The sequence below is a fragment of the Cygnus olor genome, chromosome 3, assembly GCF_009769625.2.
Source record: "Cygnus olor isolate bCygOlo1 chromosome 3, bCygOlo1.pri.v2, whole genome shotgun sequence".
NCBI lineage: Eukaryota > Metazoa > Chordata > Aves > Anseriformes > Anatidae > Cygnus > Cygnus olor.
The window spans coordinates 24293049-24319224 of NC_049171.1; the positions used below are offsets into that span (position 1 = coordinate 24293049).

General features: G+C 42.1%; 1 protein-coding gene across 3 annotated transcripts in view; it reads right to left on the bottom strand.

Annotated features, from left to right (window-relative positions):
• Positions 1-24518, bottom strand: part of CSMD1 (CUB and Sushi multiple domains 1) — a 1148093-nt gene extending 1123575 nt beyond the window's left edge. For all 3 annotated transcript variants that reach the window (XM_040551456.1, XM_040551454.1, XM_040551453.1), the window contains exon 1: positions 24234-24518. In XM_040551456.1, the coding sequence (XP_040407390.1) occupies positions 24234-24300 (67 nt within the window). In that variant the 5' untranslated portion in view covers positions 24301-24518. The remainder of the gene's footprint in view (positions 1-24233) is intronic.
• Positions 24519-26176: the final 1658 nt, after the last annotated feature.

Below are 26176 nucleotides of genomic sequence, written 5' to 3' on the forward strand. Positions count from 1 at the left end.
CAACAGAGGAAACAGTGCACAAAATGAAGGCAGGTTCTTTATGCCTTAGTTTACCTAGGTATTGCTGGTGCTATAGCAATATTCAGCCAGGACATGAGCCTTTTGACAGCGGTATTCAAATTCACATCTCCTCATCTTAGGGGTATCCTAAACACATTGTTTGTTCTCAGCCTCACTTTTTGAAGTTGTCTAATTCTGTACAACACACAAAAACATTCCTCATTTAAGAAAGGGCTTTACATAAGAAACTATGAACTAGTAATCTGGTCATTTATTTCGGCATGGGAAAATCTAAGAATCAGTCCTTCTGCCAAGGACTGAAGCTATAACTGTTTGTTAAAGTAGAAAAGGTCCTTACCACACGGGTTTCCAAACATTCTGCCTCAACATGTGCCTCAGTGACCCAATGAACGTATCCTGAATCCTTTTCTGTGCAGTAGAAATGTTTCAGCAGGAAGCATAACCCACACGCCTAAGATTAATAGGTAGTGTAACTTTTAGGTAAGATATAAATCTCCTACTGAGGCAAAAAGAAAGGACATTTGGAGTATGCTGTAACTAGTCAACATCGTATAAAGACCACAGTGCTATTCCCTCTTCTCTGGCACCAGTCCTTTAAAAAGTGACCTGCACTTGTTTTCTGTAAAGAAAACATTCAGGCACCCTGATTCAGAACAGGTTTCTACAGCTGACTTGCAAAAAAGAACATGTGATTCTTTGATGTTCTATGGGACCAAAATATTCTCTAATTGCCATCCCTCGGACACTTATTCAGTCTGCTGCTGTTTGGGATTCTGCTCTGAAGCATCTAACGCTCCCTACGCAAGTATAAGACGTCTGGTGGTGTCTGGAGAGATGGTTTTGATTCTACTCATTTTAGGACCTGAATCCTTTACTGGGACTTACTCTGAAAGTCCAAATGACATTGAAAATAAGATTTTGAATCCTAAGCCACCCAGATGGATTAACATTTTATAATCATTAAATCCTACCTTTAAAAAAAAAGTATTTCAATGTCCACTGAGCTCAATAGGAGACTGTTGCTGTTCTCTATAAAGACTGGTCAAAAGGTTTTTGCTTTGATATCCAGTAGGTCAAATTCTAAAGGTAAAACCATACTTTTCCCTGTGTCTCTGGCATCTCATCTTTTATATGTTCTGATTGTTTGGTGTCTGTCCTAGTGTGTCAAAAGATATCCAGTGGAGTCCTGTTATCCTAATAAAATCAACCAGGGAAAATAGATAGGGTCATAGTAATAATCTTTGAAAGCAAACAATAGCTCCACTTCAAGCTTTAAGGTGTATGTGTTTTTTTTTTTTCTTTTTCACATTCTCACACTAAAAAGCCACACATTTTATATTAGTAAAATATGACTGATAGCACTAGAATTTTTTCAAACAATAGGAACTGTTGAGACAATTTGGAAATAATTTAAGTAATTTCTTTGTATATGGAGCAGGCCATGTAAACACAGTAAATCTTTACCAGTGATCAATTGTGTTTTGAAAATTATGTAAATTCTGACATGCTGAACTACTGTAAGATTTTATTACCCTTCTGGACCTTAGAAAAATTTGTGATGATATCTTTGATTTTATGAGTTACTAAAACTTTAAACCTTTGCTAGATAAAGTGAATTAATACTAGGATTTAAAGCTGTTTTTAAGCTGCTTTTTTCTATAACTATTTTAATTGGGAAAAACAAAGAACACTGTCACATAAACAATATTTTCTTCACTTGAAATCCAATTCAATATTTATGCTGTCTTGCCAGGGTAAACAATTTATCAACTTTCTTTTTTAAGTAAATATGGTTTGGGAGCATGACCTGAAAATCATTTGCCTGTTTTTATATAAATAGCTAAGGCAGACCTCTAAACCTGCGTGTTTTAAGCAACAAATGATTAATAAGCTGTCTAACACAGGTGATATTCTCAATACATTTTTAAAGGAGATTTTTTTTCCTTCACTTCGGTGTTAACAGAATAAATACACAGAGAAAGAAATGGAAAATAGAAAATATTATGCCTTTTCCCAACTCAGTTATAACACCCTGCATCAAGTAAATGTACTCATTTTCTTCTTTTCAAGAAACAGCTTTTGCTGTCAATGTTCCGTAAAAACTGTTCTGCAAGATGTTAACCTGGATTTCTTTTTGGTTCAGAAAAAAGACTGCTCATTATCTAATCAGAAAATTTTAAATGCACCTCTTCATGCCTGAGAAAGATCATCTCATAAACTCCAGTTGTATCTATACTGAAGTCAAAATCAAAGTGGGCTAATAAGAATCAGGCCCTCGTCATTGACAGCAATCACACCTGCAGGCCTCCCTCTATCTCTGTGTCTCATAGCAGAGAGGGAGGAACAGAGACAGCAGTTCAACAAAAATACAATTTTATTCTACGTATTTTCCTTGTAGTTATTCTGGCACTTGCTGTAGGACACTCAAATGGTGCAGGAAAAATAGTAGGATGGGAAGGGTGGCTGGAAGGTCTGGATGGAGGAGGAAATTGGGCAAGGGGCTGCTGGTTGCCAGCCTCCATGCCAGCCTCCCCAGCTGCCAGCCTTCTTTCTGGCCTCAGCATGCTGTATGGCTGTGGCTGGCAGAGCTGCATCTGCCCACCGCAGGGGTGCCAGGGGCCTTGCCCCAAACTCCTGAGCCAGCTCCTTCCATGCTGAGAACAAGGTTAGGTCTTTCACCACGTGTACATGGCAGCCCATGAGGAGGCCACTCAGAAGAGTCTCAGACGCAGGAGATAGGGCTTAACTGCAACACAAGTCCCCAAATCACTATCCTAAAAAGCTATTTCTGTCTCATTCTGGAAGCACCTAAACTCTGTGATGACAGAGTCTTTTTCCAATGACTTTCATGTATAAAGTGTAAAAAAGAAATAAAGAAAGAAACAAACAAACAAAAACCATAGGATGTTGTTCTGGTTTTGGCTGGGAAATAATTAATTTTCTTTGTGGAGGCTTGCATGATGCTGTTTTGGATTTACAATGAGAATAACGCTGATAACACACCAATGTTTTTAGTTGTTGCAGAGCAGTGCTCACAGAATCAAGGACTGTTCTGCTCCTCACACTGCCCTGCCAGCAAGGAGACTGGGGGTGCACCAGGAGCTGGGAGGGAACCAGCCAGGACAGCTGGCCCAGGCTGGCCAAAGGGATGTCCCACACCAGGTGGTGTCATGCTCAGCAATGAAAGATGGGGTAAAGAAGGAAGAAGGGGAGGACTTTCAGAGTGATGGCATGTGTCTTGCCAAGAAACCATTCCACATGATGATCCCTGCTTTCCTGGAAGTGGCTGCACATCTGCTTGCCAATGGGAACCAGCTAATGAATTCCTTCTTTTGCTTTACTTGTGTGTGTGGGTTTGTTTTACTCAGTAATCTGTCTTTATCTCAACCCACAAATGCACACAATTTTACCTTTCTGGTTCTCTCCCCCACCCCACTGGGGGGAAGAGAGTGAGCAGCTTTGTGATACTGAGCTGCTTGACAGGGTTAAACCACAACAGACATTACAGAGTCCAAAACTTTCCAGGAAACCCCACTAGATCAATAGGATACCATTGTTCTCTCCTGACTCCTCCACATCAGTCTTGTTTCCATCTAAGTACAAGAAGACCTAAAGGAAGACTGTGTCTCCTGTCCCTGCTGGGGTTTCTGATCAGGACTGATGTGAGAGGAGAAAACGTCCTTGACCCAAGTTCCCAGAGGTGCTTTCCCTTCAGACTGTATCTACCCCCATACACTGTAAATTCATCAACAGGGACTGCAAATGCTACAACAGATGAACTGATTCAGAACTGTTACCAAACTGAGACCACCGTGGAAAACTGTCTTTTCATTGACTCACGGCTCCATTGCAAAGTTAGCTCTGACTAGACTTGTTTGAACTGGAAGATCAGGACTGTTGTATGTGAGTCTGGACCATATAAAGAATAACATGGAAGTTCAGGATTTGTATCTGCAGTCCCCACCAGAAAGAAGCCTACGTGCTATCTGACCAAGGAAATATCAACCTTGGACTGAGATTTTCATGTGTTGCATAGGCATATTAATTATACGTTAAGTGTTGCGAGGTATTGAATGTTACAGGGAGGTGCTAACATTGCCTGTCTCTCCTTAGGTCGGTAAAGAAGTACTACCAGAGGCAGTTTCTTTCTATTAACTTTTATAAGAGGGCTGGGGGCATTTTATCTACTCCTATTAACACCTTCCTCAATGCCTATTTAAGATTCTATTCCAAGATGCCTTGGTTTACCCAGACAAGAAGTAAAGCTTAACACAGACTTACAGTTTCAAGTTTTGGGAGCAGATGTTTGGAAGTTATCCACTGGGGGTCCTGGTATTTTAGCAGCAAAGTCCCTTTTTGGATATAGCCCTAGCTAAAAGAGTGAATGTATGTATAAAGAAAAGATTGAATATATGAACTTCAAAGCTCTGAGTCATGCAGCAAAGAAACTTTCCATAACAAGGGGAAAATATCTTCTGAGAATATTTTTCTTTCCTAGCAGACCTCAAAGCATAAGAAAGTCAGGGAGAAATGAAGTCCATCTTAATCAACATATAGCCATTATAGTCAATTTAACTTCATTTTTTTTCTACCCCATATTAACCAAAACCCTTATACCTATAAAGGAATAATGTAACTCATTATATAAAATATTGACTTGAGACTCATAAAATGAGAATCCTAGATCACAATTCAGGCACAGACCTTCTCTGGATGGATTACTGTGTCTTTTTTTTTTTTTTTTTTCCCTTGTCTGTATAGTTAAGCTGTTTTATTATAAGCTTCTTGGCACAAGAAGGTGCTGTCTTCCATTAGCATTCCTAAACACAATAGGACTTTAATTTTGACTTGAATCCCTGGGTCCTACTATAATAAAAATGTCATACATTTTCCTGGTTTACAGTGAAATAACCTGAGGTTCTTTAACATTCTTCACTGTTCATCTGTTAGGACCTTATATCCTTTGTTTCCCTAAAATGAATCCCAACAAGAAAATATTATTTTCCCTGAACAACTATTAGCAAAGTTGTAGACCATGTCCTGAGGCGCTTTTACTACCATTTTGTGTACTATAACAATATTTGCTTTCTTTGATATGTTTTCTGTCTTCTAAAGCATCTTTGCGTCTTGTTGACCATTTAAAAGGTTGCTTTGATCTGGACTGATGACTTCAATTTATTTACTCAGTAATTCCCAATTTGTTTACTTGTTCAGTATATAAGATTGTTTTATTTAGTGAGAATTTCCTAACTTGGTTCTATATTCCTAGATTAAGTTTTGTATATTTCACTAACCAATTTCTGTTTATTTTTGCTAGCCATTTCATATCAATGATAAAACACCTTTTGTATATGTTCGCAGTGTTCTGTGCTTTTGCTCCCTCAAAAGCCATAAGTTTCATTACAAATTCTCACCTCTGCACTTACATTCAGATGTACATAATCATGAATAACAGAGGCCTTAACACCGATTCCTCACAACTCCTGTCCAGTCTTTCCCTTTGTGGCCTACACTTAAACTAGTTTTCCATCCAACATTTTTTTTGCCTTCATGGTGATTTCTCCAAGCCATTAATCTCAGATGTGGTACCTTCTCAAAGGCTCACAAGTAGACTATATCCACTGAATTTCCCTTATCTACAGTGGCAGCAATATCTTCAAAGAACTCCAGCAGGTTAGTTAAGCATGACCTCCCCTGCCTGAATCTATGCTGGTTATCCTTAATCAAAGTGATTTTCAAGCTGTTTTTTCACACTTCCTTATGGTAGTTTAATTTTCCCCACAACTCTTGTTAAATTCACTCATTTAGAGTTTCTTGGACTGCCTATAATCTTTTCTGAAGAAAGATACTATTGCTTTTTTTTTTTTTTTCAATCAGCAAAATCATTCCTATTCCAGATTCCAGATCTGTTCTTAATTCTGTCAGTAAATAGCCTTTTAGTCCTTCTGAGTTCCTCGCTAGCTGTTTTAAAGTATGTTTTCAGAACTGGTTTTGATGAGGAAAACAAAAATCACAAGAAGTGCTTCCTTCATGCTTTTTTTTTTCCCTTCTGTGTGTTATTTTACCACACGTAGTAAAAGGGAAAAAGCTACTGTTGTCAACAGAGAGCAGTAAAATTCAAAATACTTTGTTCACTATGCATTCATGGAAGTTGAGATGAGCTTTCCAGGCTGCTCTAATCCTTAGTGCAGTGGGATAGCTATCAAAAGCTGTTCCAAATGCATTCCTCCACTTACTTGGAACCAAGATGCAATGTGTCATCCTGGGGGAAATGGACTTTGTGATAAATTTACACATCTGTGACCTCCAGTCTCAATTACCGTGACTTCCTGTGCCTTGAGGTGAAAACCCATGTAATGTTGAAGCTGATAAGCAATGCAATACACTGCCAGCACATCACTCCTGTATATCAGAAATCCCTGGTTGAAGTTCAAGGTCACGGGCTTGAGCTGCAGAACTTCAGTGGGCTGGGACGAAGTATTTCAGACGTATCTTCCTGTGTGGCAGCAGTTTGCCTGAATACTGCATCCATAAACAAAGGGAATGTTTTTAACATGATTAGAAAAATGGACAAAATTTGAAGAATAACAATGAAAGGCAACTACGGGACTACCTCCACAATAGATTCAAATGGCTGCAATTATGTGTGTCTCTCTCTCAGACACAAGTACACACATGTATTTATACTATATTCATTACTATGGTAACTGGGATGCTTCAGACAAATACTTGGGCGTGTTACACCTAGACCTAAATTTTCATCTTCTCACTGATGATGTCAGCGGAGATGTGACAGATAACTCATTAGTCCAATGGTGCTGAAACTTTGTGCAAGATTTAAAAAAAGTTGCCTAGGTCTTCAATAAATATGAACTGCAGGACAGAATCAAACAATCCCCCTGATAACAGCACACCTCTCTTTTGTGAGAATTCTTTGTAGCTTTTATTTGAAGGGACTAACTTGTTAAGACCTTACTCATAAAAGCTTTTGGTTATTTCCTGAAATGGGGTGCAATTAGGTATTGCAGCACCTACCTTTTAGGTGTTTCCTGGCAAATGAACCCCAGAGCAGTATTCCAGGTTGGCTACTTACAGTTCCACTTCTCACAGAATAATTGAATATTCACCAAGCAATACAGAAACCCAACCGGGAGCACAACTCTGATGTGTCGACTAATGCTCTCTATGTAAGAGGGGACCAGTTACTGTTTAGGCAGGTTTTTTTAATACGAGTTCCTTTAAAAGAGGTTTGGAAACCAAACCTTCTACCTCCAAAGGAAACTTTAACAGGAAACCTTCACAGCACCAACTGGGGAGAGCCTAGGGCAGTCACAGCTTATGCCTGAAAACTAGGATGAGACAGGCTGTAACTTTCTGAGGGAAGATGAAGCCGAATGTAGATTTTTTCACAATCTAGCTAAGTGCTCCAACTGTTAAATTACTCTCTCTACTGTGGGAAAATGAGAGGGCAGCAGTTCCTCCCCCGTGAATATCTTATGTAAGGCCAAAGTTGGCAAGTGCACTTAAAGAAAGCCTAGTAGTTTTATCCTTATGGAAGGACATCTATATTGCAGACTCCAATGACTGTTCAATAACAGTCCCATACGAACTGACAGGATGCAACCATTCTGAGAATGCAGGAATGCAATTTTGTGCTCAAAAGAAAATTTCTAATGAAAAAAAAAATAGGCGTGTGTAAATCTGGGTGCTTCTGGGGTTAAAATTAGCTGGTGAGTGGTAGTTCAGTAATTTAAGTACTAGATGTAAATACCTTCCCAATAAAGGAGACCTTGATGTTTAAATTCTTCTGTGTATTTATTTGGTGCTAAGTGTCTTCAACATCCATGAAATTAATTAGGAACTGAAGAGTTCAGCACATCTCAGATCGAGCTTTTGAATTACTGTTATATTATGTTGCATTTGAATAATCAGCAGGTTTTCATTTTCTGAAATTTTTCAGGTATATATTTCTATAATATACCTAAATATATTATATTATACCTGAATTTTTCAGGTACATATTGGTATACTTACCGAAAGTGATTCTAGGCAGAAAGAAGAAAAGACAGATATTGAACGATTATGCCACCTACCAACATAACAGTAAGCAATGTTATAGCTTATCACCAAAATCTCTTTACATAATTTCCTCTGAAGAAAAAACATTGTACTAATTCATGAAACCAACTGCACATGCCATCTGATTCTTTGATAAAAGTGATATGAGATATTCTATATGGATCTTTTTCATATGGTATAGAGTAATTCTTAAAAGTGGCAAGCTTAATATTTAAACACAGGATAGCACAAATTGTGATAATTGACCTAAACAAGCATTAAACTGTTGCGACCTAAAATGAGTTATTACTTTCTCTGGTGATTTTACCCTGATGGACAGCTGAACTGTACCACAACCACTCTCTCACTCCCCCTTCTCAAAGGAAGAGAGGGAGAAAATATGATGGAAAGGGCTCAAGGGTTGAGATAAGGACAGGGAGATCACTCACCTGTTATTGTCACGGGCAAAACAGACTCAGAATAGGAAGATTAATGCAACTTATTGCCTATTACTAACAGACTAGAGCAGTGAGAACTAAAAGCAAACTACAAACACCCCACCACCATCCAATCCACCCTCTTCTACCTCCTTCCCCTGAGCAGCGCAGGGAAATGGTGAATGGGGGCTGTGGTCAGCCCCTGACGCTTCGTCTCCACCACTCCTTCACGGTCACTCTCTGCCCCTGCTCCACGTGGGAGGGACGGGATGCCATCCTTCCCGAACTGAGCCTGCGGGGGCTGCCCACAGGCAGCAGCTCTTCAAGAACTGCTCCCACATGGCTCCGTACCACGGGGTCCACCCCCCAGGAGCAAACTGCTCCAGCACAGGTCCCCCACATGTGGGCGGCAGCTCCCCCCAGACCCCCTGCTCCTGCGTGGGCTCCTCTCCACGGGCTGCAGCTCCGGCCCGGGGCCTGCTCCTGTGGGGGCTCTCCATGGGCCGCAGCCTCCTCCAGGCCACATCCACCTGCTCCACCAGGGGCTCCTCCACGGGCTGCAGCGTGGAGATCTGCTCCATGTGGGACCCATGGGCTGCAGGGGGACAGCCTGCTCCACCAGGGGCCTCTCCACAGGCCGCAGGGGAACTTCTGCTGCGTGCCTGGAGCACCTCCTGCCCTCCTTCTGCACTGACCTTGGAGGCTGCAGGGCTGTTTCTCACTCCTCACTCTCCCAGCTGCTGTCAAACAGGGGGGTTGTTTTTTTTTTGTTTGTTTGTTTGTTTTTTCCCTATTTCTTCAGTCTGCTGTCCCAGAGGCCCACCCAGCGTAGCTCCCTGGCTCATACCTTTTGGAGCCGGCTGGAGCTGGCTCTGATCTGACATGGTGCAGCTGCTGGGCTCTGCTCACAGAGGCCACCCCTGCAGCCTTCCCCTACTAAAACCTTGCTAGGTAAACCCAGTATTCTTTCTAATTAAGTATGGTATCTGTCTGCAAACTTAATCTCATTCTGATCATAATCTTAAGGTATTTTTACATTTTTTCATTGTAATAAATGTTTGATTTTTTTTTTCTAACCAAGCAGAAAACACAACTTGCTTAAAAATAGTTTTGTTATGCCATGAAAAAAAGTCGTGTTCAGCACAGAATCTTTCCCTCTTCTCACTGGAAACATAGATTGCGGTGCATCAGATACATTATATCGTCTTCAGATTTAGTCCTTTTCCACTTACCTCTCTGAAAACCTGTGTTCTTGTCAGCTCTCAAAAGCTAAGCAATTATTTTGTTTGCACAGGCCAGGAGTAATTAATGCCTTCCTTTCCCAAACAGACTCTATCAAGAAATATTCAGAAATTTCTGCTATGAAAATTAAATAGAGCCTTTCAGAAAGAAGGAGCAAGAACAGTCATGGGAGATTTGCTAACATTAATGAGAATCTGGTTTCTTCTGTCTCATGTTACTGTTCAGAACGGTCACTTAAGCTTTTTTAAAATATATGTATTTGTGTTGCTTTATTACATGTTAGGCTTTTCTACATATGTTGCTGAGAAGAGGTGGAGGCAGAATAAAGGGGAAGGGCAGACTATGTGTAATCCATTCGGAGCCACTTTAAATGTTTGTAGGAAGGCTGCTGTACTAGAAAGCAAGGGAAACAATTCTCTTTCAGACCGTGACAAAGTTTCCATCATGAAACTAAAACCAGAAACCTATGGATTGGAGATCACAGTATATTTTTTTTTAAACTGTGATTATCCTCTATCTAGGAGCAGAATATTCAATGTTATTTTTTAATTTTGGAAATTTGTTCTAAATACGGGTCTGGGGGTAGGAGGATGAAAATTGGTTAATTTAGAAAGATGACATGGTTTCAGGGTTCTCAGTACAATGGTCATCTTCCCAAACCTTTTCCAACAGGGATTTTGTGGTGTTTTCCAAAGACAGCCAGTCCATTGCATTACCTAGTTTCCTCAGAAATCAAATCCTCCACCAGATCCCATCATTATACTTTGTCAAAACTCCCACCAGTTTTTACCAGACTTTTTACTTCTTATTGTCCTAGGAAAGAAAACATTGTCAAGGTAGGACGGGGGACAACTGATAGGTCCAATGACTTGGGCTGGCTGACCACACAGGGGCAAATTATGGCATGTATTAATGCAATATAAAGCTGCTATACAGTGTGTTTTAAACTGCTGATGAGCTACTAACACACTCCATGGAAGTTGGTGTCAGTGAGAGAGCAGATCACTAATCAATTGGTTTGCTGTGTTAAGTCCTTACCAGGACTTAATTTTCTAAGCATTTTCTCTTCTGTCGATCCAGAAATCTCTCACAGGGCAAAATGTTGAACGTCATTGTCATTCAGATGGTCACAGTGTACTGTCTTTACTGTTTATTGGAAAGCAAGTAATCAAAATCACTGATGAGAATAAAAAGTAGGTAATGAGATAGTGGGATAGATGGAAGTGGCTGTTTATAACAAAATACAAGCTATTTTTTAAGTGCATCAGCAGCATTGAGTACAACACTATGATCATTAAAAATTATGAAAAATGCATTTGGGAATCATATATCAGTATTACTTGGAGTTAATTAACATAAGTGTCCATATGGAATTTTTAGGTGTACTTGGGAAAAGTATGTAATTTACAGATTCAAGTCACCCCTTCCTATCTATCAGACACAAAGCTATATGCAGGGTGAAGCATTTCCAAAGAGCTGGAAGTGCTCAGGGAAATGAGGAGGTAGAAGCTTCAAAACAAGCAAAATGCAGTGCTTTTCCACACAGCAGGAATTAAATTGTAAAGCAGATCGTCAGAAAATGCTGTGTTATTCTGAATTATGAATAGGTTCAAGAACAGATTTGTGAAGGTTAAATTTGTTGATGGATGTTGAACATAGATGCAACCTCTGGCTAAGACTTCCCTAAACTGGCCAGAGGCTGCTAAAATATAAAGCTGTATATATATATCATGTTTCCTGCAAATTTTTCTGTGCATTTGCTAATGGGCATTGTCAGACACGGGATATTCTGGTCTGATGTGATGTGACACTTTTTGCATTTTTAAATACTGACACTTAAAGATTGAAACTTAACAACAACAACAAAAAAATTAAAGACTGAAACTTAACCAAATTCATGGGACTTGCACAAAATCTGGGCACACTTTATGTCTCTGACAGTTCTTCAGGACTAAGAGTGCCCTGTATCCATGTTCAACCTCTGTGCTGGTTGCTCACAGTGCACAGGTCATCACAGATGAGACCCTGGGTGCTTTTCTCTCTGAGAATGTCGAACAGCCACTTAGAAGCATAACAAAGCCTGGGTCTCACACTACAGAATGACAGAAATAAGAAGGATAAGGTCTGCAGATGGAAATTTTTAAAGAAACAGTAAGAGGAAGCAAATGACAAATAGTATTTAATGTTGCAAATCTGCCAGTGCCAGTGCCAGTGCCAGTGCCAGTGCCAATATTATCAGCATGTCAGTGTAAAGCCTGTGCGCCAGCTCAGCAACTGGACTGCCATGCCTGGCATGAAGCTGCGGTGGGCTAAATTTCAGAAGAAAAGACAGTCACTGTGACCACTAATTTCAGAAGAATTGTGAAACTTAGAAGAATTCTTTTGCTTGAATTTGGTCATGCTGGAAACAACATTCTTCAGAGTTAAGGTTCCATTCACAATGCTGTAAATGTCTGTTTCTCTTCCTCTATGTTCATACAATACTTTGTGTGATGAGGTCCTATATGCTAGGATTTACTATAAAACAAACTGTGATTACAGTATACACATAATGAACACTCATTTAAGGAATAAATATAATTGTAGGTAAAATATCCTAAAAAACAATTGAGTGGAAGACAGCAAATGACAAGAGTAAGGATTGATTTAAAAAATAAATAAAATAATCCTGACTGAAATCCCCATTACATGCTGTCACACTTTTTCACATGTAACTTCTTTTTTGAGATAGCTTATCTTCCTTAGTGGTGTTATTGGAGAGTGTGTCAATGAAATACTACAACGATTTCCATCAGCTGCCCATGCTGTCCTCTGTGCTGAATGCCCATCCCTCACCTGACACAGTCACTGTCACCACCGTAGCTTATTTCCTCACAGTGGGCAGTACATTATGTTTCCAGTGGCAAAGAGTAGTTTCTTTTTTAATTGATTTTTTCCCCCCAGGGGACATGATCCCCATGGACATCGCTCTTTTTGGATAGTACATAGACAACAGCAGTGTCACTGAGTAGCTCTGCGAAGCAGGCTGCTGTTGAGACTGTCGCACAAAATGCTTCTGCTTAGCAAAACTATCTGAATGTACCAGTGCTGTGTGACAAAGCACATTCAAAACATTTGCACAAACCTATCCATCCTGCAAATACGGTCTACAGAGAGAGACATGATAATACGAAATGGAGTTTGGTGCTTATCCTAAAGCGCTAAAACTGGGGAGACTTTTTTCCACCAGGGCTGTAAAGTACTGCATCACCCCTTACGAATGGTCTGCTTCTTAGAAAGATAAATGGAGCCCCAAAGAACTGCAATTAGTTACCATCAATTTGGGATGAGCGTAAAAATGATGAATACTCGCATAGGTAATAAAGTGGAGGTGAAACTGATTGTTTTTAATTTGGGGCCAGCACAACAGCCTCCATTAACCAATATAGCCAATAGTCTATGAGTTGGCTTCACTCCAAAATTTGATTTGGTGCTGCTTTTAATGTTTGCTCTGCAATCACAAACATTTTGTTCCTGGGTACATCAGATCCAGGTGGCTTTTTAAATACAGAAATGCTTAAGTACAACAGTTTTAAAGAAAAACAAACCACAACTTCCCTTTAGGAAGACTCAATTACAACAACAAAACAAACAAACAAACAAAAATGACTCTAGACTTAGAAACTTTATTTAATTCAGATACTATTTGGAAGATAACAGAAGTTGTACACTGCTGTACACATATATACAGTGTACACTGCTGTATATCAATTCTTTTTCACAGCACCACATTACCTTCAGATTATGGTGATTCTCAAGTATAAAATTAAGTACAGAACAAATTCCTTCAGGTTCAGAAGTGCTGAGATCTGCAGTTGTCTCTTAAGCCAGTGGGAACTTCAGATGCTTGGCACTCATGAAAATAAAGTGAAAATAAAATAAAAAAAAAGATATCTTCAAATCTAGATGCTTGACAATAAACACTACCTTCTGCTCCCTTTCCAGTTCCCTTGAAATTTACCTGCAACTTGTTTTGCAGGTGAAATGAGCTCAGACAGGTGCTTTTATGGTTACATATGTACATGTTCTTTTATTCAACAAATGGATCTCTTCTTCCATCAGATATTTTGGAAGAAGAGGATTGCTTTTCATGATGAATGGGTATGATGTGATGTATCGTAAGTATATGCCATCCAGAAGTCTGTTTCTTTAACAAATATTCATATAAGTAAGTACCACTTTACTTTAACACTGAGGGTACACTGAGATGCATTACCAGTAAAATACAGTGATAAAGCCAATATGGAAATAAGACAGAAATAAAGATTTCTTTATACCATGAACTCTTGAGGTCCCATCTTATAGTCCTTATTCAGTGAACTCCCTCGCTGAATGCAAGGGGATAGAAAGACTTGGAAAAAAACAACCATGTTTGAAATTATTGTGGTCCAAATTAGCTTGACAATAAAATGGCTTGTACTTTAAAGAGGATGCATGAGGCTAACTAAATGGAGACCCTATCTCACCTTATCTGGTATACAGAAATTAAAGACCTAGATATACAATTCCTAGCAAAGGGAACTTGGATTTATGGACACAATGAGAATCAACACTAAAACAAACAATTAAGCATTTCTGTTTAAAAAGAACTAATGATTTGGTTATATATATATAAAAAAAAAAAAAAGAAAGAAAAAGAGGAAAACTGAATTCACTTTGACAAAAACAGCTCTCAATTTTCCTTCTAATGTGATATGACTCATCTCAAAGCCATTGCAAAAGCAGTAAACAAACTACACCAACTCAGTAGCCATCATCTGCCATGAATCTTTTAAAAAGAAAACTATTACTGAGCTACTTTTCTTGTCTTATATACAGAGAAACTTATTTTCCCAGTGGAAACAGCACTTCACTTTATCTTCATTTCTTTTACCATGTTTCCCTCACTGCTAACATCAACCTATGAAATACCTTTGTAAGACAATAATTTATTTCCATGAGAAGCAAATTAAAGTAATTTGGACTAGTTTTACATATTTTCAAAACAATTTATTTCTTGTGAAATAAATCAAAAGGTGAAAGTTTGATTAGTAATATATTTTATGTGGCAAGTATCTTTGATAGCATTTTAGGTATGTGGCCTGTTGATTCTGTTCCTCATTCATTGAACTAATTTTATAATTGGAACTGTAAAAGAAATAAAATGATTAGTCCTTCTTTGTTCTATAATCCCTCTATAATCTAATTTTTCAAAATAGCTGCAAGATAATATATTGTCATGAAGATCAAAATGACAACTATAAGCTGGCTTCTCCACTCTTCATTATCTGTTATTGTTTCTATGATGACTATTTATTATTATCACATAGCTAATAAATGAAAAATAAATCACTCAATAATGCATCTGAAGTAAGCTTCTCTACTGGTGTAAATCAACTGAGATCCATGGAGAGGATTTCATGATGTTATATTTTTTACAATAGTTCCTGTTTGCAGATTTTCAAATCCTTTGGGTCAGGCCCTTCACTGTGCTAAATGATATTAAACTAAAAAAAAATATAAAATAAAATAAAAAAGAGCAACTTCATTTTCCGAAATATTCCCTGATTCATTGCTTTAAAGAAATGACTTCAGAGCTTCTCAAGAGTTGACAGGGAAAATCTAAATTGTCATGGCAACATGAGTTGAAGAAATCCTTCTTTGCTGTTTGCATAGATCATCTCCATGCTATCAGTCTGTTTACTAAATGTTGCTAAAGAAAGCAGTTAAAGGTTAATCTCTCCTCAGAAACAAATAAATTATATAACCACTGAAAACCTATATCTCACTGAGTGAGATATACTTCAGCTAGGTCAAAAATTCTGAGGCAACATGTATCTTCACTGTAAATGATGTTTCTGTGTTTATTTGCATAACATTTCATATTAATAATAACAACGAAGAGCTCAATTTCTTTGTATTCCCGTTATTATTAGATTTGTTCTAGCATCCATATTTTAATATAAGTTCTCTCTTTGATGTGTGGTTATAACAAAAGCTAGACTCAAAGACCATTATGTTTAATAAATTTTGTGTGTGCATGTGTGCTTATGAGCATATGTGCATGCATGCATGCATGTGTGTGAGTTCCCCTGCCTTTGGATCAGGTCACGCATGGGCACCCCAAACTGTCCAACTGAGGACTAGATCACAACCAGTTCTGCATAGCAGAATGCTTTATCTCTACAGACTGTCAGATCTGTTTCAAATTAACAACCTTAAGTACCTGGAAAAAAAGAAAAAAAAAAAAAAGGAAAATTTCAGCATTAACATGTATTATAAATAAATACCATGATAAAGCTTCCCCTATAAAGGTTTCATATGTAAACAACGTATAAATGGCTGAGTACAGCCCACGATCAAAATGGTACTACTGCTGCCACTGTTGACTTCTTAAAATCTATTAGCACTACATTCTTCAGCGTGAGAGACACTGCAAACAGTGGGTCAAGGTGTGTGCTGAGGATATTTACACGCTAAGATAAAGAAAATCAATTTAATTTCTCAAGAGGAATGTCTACAAATATAGAGGGTCACAGACTGTGATATTAACAAATGCTTGATTGTACCGAGGTTCTAAAAGTGAAAAATAAAACGGTTTTTCCCCCCACAAAATGATTGGTATGACTCAATCCATGTATTATAAGAAACATCAGCAGGATACCAATACAGAATCTGGCTGCTGGGGCAAGGCTAAAATAGTGTACTTAGTCACTTGGAAGCAGTCGGATTCTGCACTGATATCCCACAGATATTAGTGAGAATAGAGTTATTTGTCATGACCATTTGTTTCATGACCAGAAGCATGTAAAATTAGTCTAAAAATAAGTTAAACTCTTTGCATTTATTTTAATTTTATTAAAATGTCCCCTTCAAAAACTTCACCGTTATGCAAGAATCTCTACAATCAGGACAAATAAAAAGAGAAACAATGGGTCAAAATGATCCTATTTGCTGCTTGTTTTCTTACGTAATGCCATTAAAAGCATCACTCCTCCCTGTTTTCTTGTTGTCACTGTCACCTGCACTCTTTTTCTAAAGTACAGTACAACTCAGGTTCCCCAAACTCACACATATTTCTGCAATATCTGACGGCTTGCTCCCTGGCAAAATGACTGCTATGTTGCCTGCACCTCCAACTGTGCTGTATGCTGTTGGGTTGGTATGGATCCCAAATTCCTCGGCATCTACTTTATATGCACCATGAGATCAGAGTGAGCCCTGGTGCACTCCTAAAAGGCAACTTCTACCTCAAGAACAGTGCTCAAAGGCAAACCTAAGTTCTCTTTCACATATTTTTGGATACACTATGCAGAGAGAATCAATCTCCCTGACCCATTTCAACAACAGACATTGCAAGCACAGTGAAGGTGCTTTTAAACCTAAGCTATTGCTGGACCACTATATAAAAAATAAAACACCTTGTTTGTGGTGCCAGCCTCTTTAGGCACTGCACATTGCTGGTGTTTCAGCAGCAGTGTAGGCAAAAAAAGTTTGAATGTTCGTGTTCTCTTAGTTTTTGCATGTGAACTCGATATTGTGAGTAACACAAGTCACAGGAAGAAAATAATGATTTATGAAGTATTATACCTTGGCTACATTTGATCTGAAAATCATAGGATGAGGAAAAGATGTATCTCTAGCCCCAGATTTGCTTTCTGACAAATGTCAAAAGCCTGGTGGAAACAACCGAATGTAAGAACATTTCAATAAAGGAATTGAATCTAGGTGTTGAAATAGCTGTCTATATTAAAAACAAGGAAACTTTCAGAAAAGAAATAAGAAATATTTCATGTGTTGCAAAAATTGCATTAGAAAGTTATCACCTTGAAACTTAGAATAGGGCATGAAGCAGGTGCTGCAAAAGGTAATGTTAAAACACTGACAATATTTTATGCAAGTTTGCAAAACAAACACTGCACACATAGTTTTATTCATTATTATTTATTCAGTCCTCTGTCAGATGCAGTGCTGCAAACATTTCTTTTGGAAAGCCACTGTACAATGGAGACATGAATAGGGAACATGATTCTGTATTTCAGTATCCATGGGATACTGTAGGAAAGACATAGAACATCCAAGGACTAAAATGATACTGTGTTTCTCTGTATATCATCCTTCATAATTTCTTTAAGGAAAAGGGGAAAAATTGAAGAGAAAAAAAAAAAAAAGGAAGCAAGGCAGAGGTCACATAAAGCCATACTTTGAAATACAAATAATTGTTTAAAAACAAATTACTTCTTTAAGTAAATAAACCCTTCAATATTATCAGGGGTGATTGCTTGGATTCATATATTCCTGTCACCCCCCCCCCCCCCCTTTTTTTTTTTGGTGTTTCATGGATTTTCATGGATTCTCTGTCAGAAGTGCTTGGTCACAAGAAATCATTAAACAGGATCTGGATCCACTATTCTGCTACAGTATCTACTGTGTTTGCCTTATTCAGATTAGCAATATTTTCACAAGTGGACAATTCAGATACTGCCAAAGACAACAGAAATTTCAGTTTCAACTGCAGCAGAATAGGGCCACACAACTGTGCATAGTTACCTTTTCCTTGACACTGATGACAAAAAATTAAACTGAAAGAGGAGGAATCACTATTTCAGAACATGCATTAATGTATTGTTAAAATGCAGAATCTAAAATTATAAAGCTGTAGCAAACTGTGATTAATTGTTATATTGGAAATTAGAACATTGCTAAATTGCAAGGAATTGTGAATTTTTTTCTTTTTGCTTATCTTTTGCTAAAAGCAAATCATTGATAATATTCTGATTAATCAGGAGGAATTCTGGTTAATCATAAGCAATATAACAGTGATTAAATCTTGCTCTGCTCTTTTAACTGAATATGCCCAACAGGTAAAAATGGCAAGAAACTGTTGTCATTCTCCCTCTCTCTCCCTCTCTCTCTCTCTCTCTTTTTAATGAGTAAGAAATGCAGAAAAAATGTTTGTCTCCTAGCAAGTAATACTTGTTACTGGCAATAAGATGCAGTATTACTCTTGTAAGAGTTTTCAGTGCATGCGTGCTTCCATTTACCGTTCAATTACTAAATGCAGGCAACTGATGAATGTTGCCTTTGTGTGTCAATATAACACTAGCAATAATCCAAGTAATTTGTTTAAGCAGTTATTCCATGGAGAAATGCTGATAACAAATATAGTGTAGATTTTCTCGAATGCAATAGAAATATCATATAGTTGAATGAAATCTTTCATCTAGCCAGAATAAAGATGTGTGAGGACAAAGTAAGATCTCGCAGCTTTCCTCAGGCATTAATGGCATTTTTTCTCAATTTCAAAAGTTACTGGTTGATAAAAATGGTTTAAAGGAAACTGCATCTGACGTAGAAAAGTAAAGTAAAAGAAACTGATTCATACCCATTAGGAGAATTTCCATATGATTCTCATTCTTTGCTCACTGCAGAAATTGGAAGAACATCCAATTTAGCTCATTCGAATCTCCCTAATTTTGCAATCACATGGATAACTAGAGACTAGCTTCTTATTTGGGAACCCTGACTGAAATCCAGTTGTATAGTCGAATTTCAGAAGAAATCATGGCAAATACTTATGCTATTGATTCACTGCTAGAGTTAAACCAGCAATTCCCCTTTCGACACTGCAGCCCCTGGTGGTTACAGGGAACCCAGCACCATACTGCGGTGGATCTTACACCTACAGCTGTTTACTTGCACAACAGTGCTATCATGTTCAGAGAGACATGATGGCTCAATACAGATTTGAGCAAAATGAATTAAATCGTATCTTTAATGTCATTGGAGGCATTATACAGCCACATTATTAAGCAGTTACTTCTCCGAGGAAAGGTTGCAAGAGGAAGTTTAATGTGACAGCATATGGATGACATGGCTTCAAGAAGTTGAAATCAGTGGTGCCTACCTTTTTTCAGCCTTTCTAGGGTGCATGGTAAATATTGGATGCATTGTTTTCTGTTTAAAATATTCACAGATAAGCATAAGTTTCAGATTGTTTCTAATTCAGTGAGGCCAAGTTTTAATGGCTGTAAATAGTACTGGGGCTGAAGACCTGTAGATGTCTTTTAAAAACTTGCATACATCAATGCATATGTAATGATACAATTATATAATGAGTAATAAAGAGATGAAGAGCTAGATTCCATGTTTGCATAGAAAAAGAATTCTGCAGGGAAAAAAAAAAACTTCAAATCCACTCGCTCCCACCCACCCCCCCCCCCCCCGAAAAAAAAAAAAAAAAAAAAAGCCTGATCAAAATCTTGCATGTCTCTGTAGAGGGTCATGGGAATTACAGTAAGTAAAATAAACAACAGGACATAATCCACATAATGTTTCCCATATCTATAGATCGCAGAAGATGCTGACCTGTCCTCACAGATTTTGCTACATCCTGAAGTTCATGTGTGCTCATGCCTGCATGTCCTTGTAGGCTGTCACCAACTCCTCACACCAATATCCTGCTCCACTCACAGAGAAACTGGGAACCTTGGTACTGGCTGGTGGTGGCAATTCAAATCTCATTGGTGGCTTCAAAGGTATGGAGTGATTGTTAGGGGAATCTTTGTTGAACTGCTATGTTCTGCACCATATTATATTCAGTTTTTGCATACTTCCTATACGGAGTTAAGAACATTATAGACATATCTTAATGCAAAATCAGGTAAGATACAAATTACCAAAAAGTAAGTATTTTTTAACATTAGAATATTATAGCTTAATCATGTGGTCAGAGCTGGCTATTCTGTTTTCTGTCCTTCCATGGCCATTTCCCCATTGGTCTGGAGGTGGGGTGCGGAATGCATCCACAAAACACTTTGTTTTGCAGCTGGGTATCCAACACCTGGCTCTGCTGTTCTTTAAAAGATCTTTTTTTTTTTTCTTTCTTCTTCTTTTTTTTTTTTTTTCAGCTCATTTTCCCTAGAATTGCTTTAGCCTTCTCTGGAAGAGAATGGAGCCTCTCTAGAGAGACCAGCTTCACAGTTTGAGAAACACTGCTATGGAGAGAGAGAAAATACATGACTGTAAAAGAGAGAAACATTCACAGTTCAACAAGAGTAGGCCTTAAACATAGTGGGAACTTTGTATGATGTAGTCACAGCAATTATTTTGACAAAGTGATAACAGCAAACAGAAGGTGCATAAAATGTTTTGGTTTTTATTTCTAAAAAACAACAATAACAAAAAAAAAGCAAACAAAAAACCTCAAAACAACAAAATGCTAAGCTATAGATGAAGGAGTCCTTTCACTGCCTGGATTTGATTTAAGAACAGGAATGTGTTCCCTTTGCTATTTCCATTAAACTGAACAATACCTCTGAAGTTGTACCATAAAAAAAAAAAAAAAAAAAAAAAAGCCTGCTTATGCCCCCCCTCTTTTTTTTTTTTTTTTTTTGGCAATTAGGTGACAATGAAGGTGTTATATCTGGCTATCTTAAAAAGTCCAGGAGATGATCTTCAAAACACATACTGGGATGATTTAAAGAATTACGCAATTTGTATTTTTACACTGGAAATAGATTGTCCACAGATCTCAGATCACAGCAGAAAGACATTTTCATCTTTTATCTTGAATTCTAGTCTGATTTTGGATTAAATCTACCATTTCTTCTCTAGCAGTTTTTTTTAATCAAAAAAAAAAAAAAAAAGCAGAGGTGTTTCAAGTAAATCAAGATGTTTTTATGTTTGCTTTTGTGAGGATATAGCCTATTAGAATTACCAAATGGCTCTATAAACATGCCCATCTTAACATGCAGAGCTGAGCATGGTGCTGCCTGCGTTGTTGAGGCATAATTGCTCCGATAGGGTAGTTTCTGGGCAAGTGGTTCCTTCGAAGGACTGCGTGCTAATTCCCCTTGATGTTTAAAGCACAGTAGACAGGGAAGGTTCTCCCAAATGTTTTCCAGAATACTCAGATGCCTCAGTCAGATGAAACGAGTCCAAAGAAATGTACAGAGCTGCACCTAAAGTCTACCACAAGGAAAGATGACATATGTTCATTTTAGTCCTTTCTTTTTTCCTTTAAAAGTTACAGACAATTGCACAGCCACAGAGGGCTTGCATTTTCTTTCATAATGAGCAACAATGTGAAAATCAGCCCACCTCTTCTTTACTGAAAGATAAGGGAAAGCGTGTGGCAACACCTCGAGAAATTCAAAGTTTTGTTGTTGTTGTTATTGTGTTTTTTTTAAATCATGATAAGCCCAAACAAACTCAAAACGATGTGAATTCCTGTCACAGTGACTACCAAATGACTTGGTTACCAAGGGGCAGGTAAAACGAAGAGTTCTGGGGATATATTAATTAAAATTGTACGTGCTCCTGAAAGCCCATGCTCTCCACGTTACTAAGGAAGGAGTTCTTTCACTCTCAAAACTACAAATGTAATTTCAGCCTCAGGATTACATTTGACTAAATATAGATACCTGTGCTCAATTGCCCGGGAAGGTAAATGGGAAAGAATTATGTCAAATGTCCCCGCTGGTTCCCCCTTCTACCTGTTGTTTGACTTCAATATTAAGTCAGTTTGTAGCCTTTAAGTAGGTGTGTTGCTGCTCCACATTAAGCGAGGTATAATTACATTCTGCAGAGCAGCATCAGAGGCAGTGCCCGAGTGTTCCTGGCAAAGCCTTTGTATGTAAGCAAAACACGTCGGATCTCCGCTGAATAACCATGATCCAGCCTCCAGCTTTTCATATGTGCTGTCAGCCATGAAAAGAAAACACTTAAATGTCAAATGACAGAACCAGCCACAGTGTATTTAACAAATGAGCCGCGGGTGTCGGCCCGCCCCGGGAGCCGGCGGGGCCGGGGGGCGGCCGGGTGCAGCTCCGGGGGTGGTCGGGGGGGTCGGAGGGAGGCAGCGGGGCGGGTGCTGGAAGTTTGGGCAGGGCGAGGACACCGGGCAGCATCCCTCCGTTGGGAGGAGAGGGGATGCGGGTTGCTCAGAGAAGGGGAGCTGGGCTGTGCCGGGCTGAGCTGAGCAGAGCTGAGCCGAGCCGAACCGAGCCGGGCAGAGCCGAGCTGAGCCGCCCCGCGACCACAGCAGGGCCGGGGGCAGCCGAGCGGCGCTGCCTGGCCAAGCGAGGCAGCGCCAGGATTTGGGCAGAGGCGCGGTGCGGAGCCGCAGCAGCTTCCCCGGACCGGGCACAGCTCCGGGCCGGCTGCCGGCAGCCCGGGCCGGCCTTCCACCGCCTCTCCCTGCGGATCCCGGCTGCCAAAAAGGGGGGGCACCCCGCAGCGCTGGCCTCCCGGGAGCCCGGCCCCGGGGAGGGGGGGGAAAGGGGCTCCGGCAGCCTCGCCCCGCAGCCCGGGCCGCGGTGGGCTCGCCCCCCTCCTCTCCCGCATCCTCCTCCCCTCCCTCCCCCCTGCAGAGGGCGAGTGAAATATTATTTTTTTTTTTTTAATGAGAAAAATAAAATGATGGGAGCGATGCAAAGCGCCTTGGAAGGGTTAAAGGAGCCTCGCACAGCACAGACCGCAAGGGGACCCGTCCTCCCGGAGGCAGGCAGGAACAGCCGGGAGCGAGGTGGGAGAGGGAAGAGGCTGTAACGGGAACAGGTGCTCGGCTGCGAGCAGCCTCCCTCCCTCCCAGCCTCCTTCCCTCCCTGCCTCTCTCCTTCCCTCCCTCGCTCCTGCACACACGCACTCGCATCCCTCTCCCAGCACGAAAAAAGCTAACGGGGCTAACGAGAGGCGAAGTGAATAATGGGCAAGTTGTTGTCTCCAGCGATGAGGCAAGTGATGGGGCTGAGGCCAGCACCGAAGTTGTGTAACCCAATTCTCCACCGTCACCCCCCTCGCTTCTCCTCCCTCCCACCCCATTGATTTTAAGGAGAAACCCAGTCGGGGGTGGGAGACGCTCCCCACCTCACCGAGCAGCGAGGAGCCCCCATCCCTCGGGCACGGAGAGGGGGACCCCGGCCCCCCGCATCCCCACCTCCCCGCCACTCGCGGGGTGCGGAGCCGGCCGAAGGCAGGCGGGGGCGGCTCTCGGCGGCCACCCACTCCCCCCGAGCACGGAGAAGGCAGGGGAGGCGGGGAGAGCCAAACTTGCCAGCCCGGGGACTGTCCCTCGCACGGCAGCGAGTGCCGTTGGTGCGTGTGCGGAGAGCGAAGTGTTCCCAAACTCCGGCGCTGCCCGGGGGGGGGGCTGGATGCGCTGCCCAGGGCGGGCTGGATGCTCGAGGCTCCCCGGCCGGCACCGCGGCAGCCGCTGCCCGACTCCCGGGTCCGGTGCCCCCCGCGGGAGGTGGCGGCCGGGAACCGAGCCCTCGGGGAGCACCGGCGGACACGGGGAGACGGAGGGAGGGAGGCAGGGAGATGGGAGCCCGGCTCGGGGAGCCTTGGGGGCGAGAGGGCAGAGCCCATGCGAGCGGTTAGCGGGGGGAATCCGTGCCGTAACCACAGCCCGCGCGGATCCGGTGTAGACCCTAATGCAAGAAACCCCAATCTTACCCTGAGCTGCAGTGAGGAGCCCCGCGCAGAAAACCAGCAGAGACTTGAATTTCCTCCACGCAGTCATGTCCGCAGTTATTCCACACACACACACACTCACACCAAAACCCCCGGCGGCTCTTGTCGGCTGCGCCCTCGTCCTCCGAGCGGCGGCGGGGCTGAGGACAGCGCCAAATCCCCCCGGCGGGGCGAGGAGAGGCGGAGAGGAGCGCTCCGGGTCCCGAGCGCCGCGCAGCGCCCGACGCCTCCTGCAGGACTGCGCGGGCGGCTGGCTCCGCTCCGCTCCCAGCATCAGTCCCGCTCCGCGCCGGGGCTGAGCCGCTCCGCACCCGCGGAGCCCCGGCGCCGCCGGCCGGCCGCCCGGGGGACGGGAGGCTTGGGGAGGAGGCGCGGCGGGCGGCGCGGCATCCACGGCCGCCGGAGGGGAGAGCCGGGCGAGCGGCGGCGGGAGAGGGCTGCGGGGAGTGCGAGGAAGAGGAGGAGGAGGAGGAGGAGGAGGGGAGAGGGAGGGATCGAGGCGAGAGCGGCGCAGGCAGCGCAGCGGAGAGCCTGCCAGCCACACGAGAAGCAGCAGCAGCAGCCGCCGCCGCCGCCGCCGGACTCAACCATCACTTCCCACCGAGAGGGGAAGGGGACGGCGCTGCGCAGCCGAGCCCGCAGCCGCCTCGCACCGCCGGCCAGCCCCCACGGACCCCCCCGGGGGCTGCCGCCGCCTCCCCCGCTCGCCCCGGCCACGGCCCCGCACGGGCACGGGCACCGCAGGGTTCCCGGGTGGCTGCCGATGCTCGCCCCCAGAGAGCCCCCCGGAGGGATGAAGGAGCCACCAGGGGAATGAAGGAGCCCCCAGGGGAATGAAGGAGCCCCCCGAGTCCCCGCCGCTGCCCAGGTGTCCCTCGTCCCCCGCCCGCAGCCACCCCCGGGCGGGTTTGCAGGTGCTGCGTGCAGGAATCCCCAGCCAGCGCGACTCCCCGGGTGGGAGGAAGGCTGCCGGGTCCCCAGCGTGCCCCGCTGGGTGCCTCTGAGCTGCTCCCGAGAGCGAGCTGCTCTTCCCAAGGGGAAGGAGAGGAGCCAGCATCTCCTGGAGGAATGCTCTTTGTCGTTCCGTTGCCATTCCCTGTGGTTCCTGTTGCCAAGAGGAATTTCTGCCATTAACTAACCTTTCAAAAAAAAAAAAAAACACCACCAAAATCCCCGAAAAACACCCCCGTGCATGGCAGCATGCAGACGGAGGCTTCCCCAGCATCACCCCAAACCCATGAGCATTGCTTGCTTGTGCCCAGGGGAAAGGAGCCGGTGGCCCGGAGCTGGCCTGTCACAGCACCCACGGCTCTGGCAGGTGCTGCCCTTTGCCAACAGCAGTTTCTGTGCCAGGCCTGCCTGCAAAAAGCCAAAAATGCACCCAAATCTGGCTTGTGACCCATCAAGGATTGCAAAGCTTACCACCAGCACCACTGCGCACTGGGCCTAACTACATAATTAATGCTTACCTATACCCGTAATTAATATACAAAGGCTCATAGGAAGGGAGGAAACACAAACACCTTTGGAAAGGTAGTTTCAAGGTTGTAATTATTCAGTTATGATGAGTTTTTCTTTCGTGGTGAAATATGCAAAGTTGTTTTCTCATTGTAAGTTGCAAGAAGGTGGTGAATGGGCACTGAACGAGGTAGGCTGACTTTGTAATAGGCTTGTATTTATGTATAAATGTTGCGGTTCTCAGTCAAAAAAAAAAAAACAACCTCCGGGGCCAGGCAAACTGCCGAGAAAGACGTGGCATTGCTGCCATCTCGTGGCGAGCTTTTCCTCCCTGACGCTTTTCGTCTTCCGTGCCTTCCCTGCCTTTTCCCACTGCTCTTCCCCTTAGGTCCCCAACCGAGGGCACTTCCGAGCCCGACCAGAACACTTGCAGAGGAGGGATTTGGCCTTACTTCTCATCCCCGTCT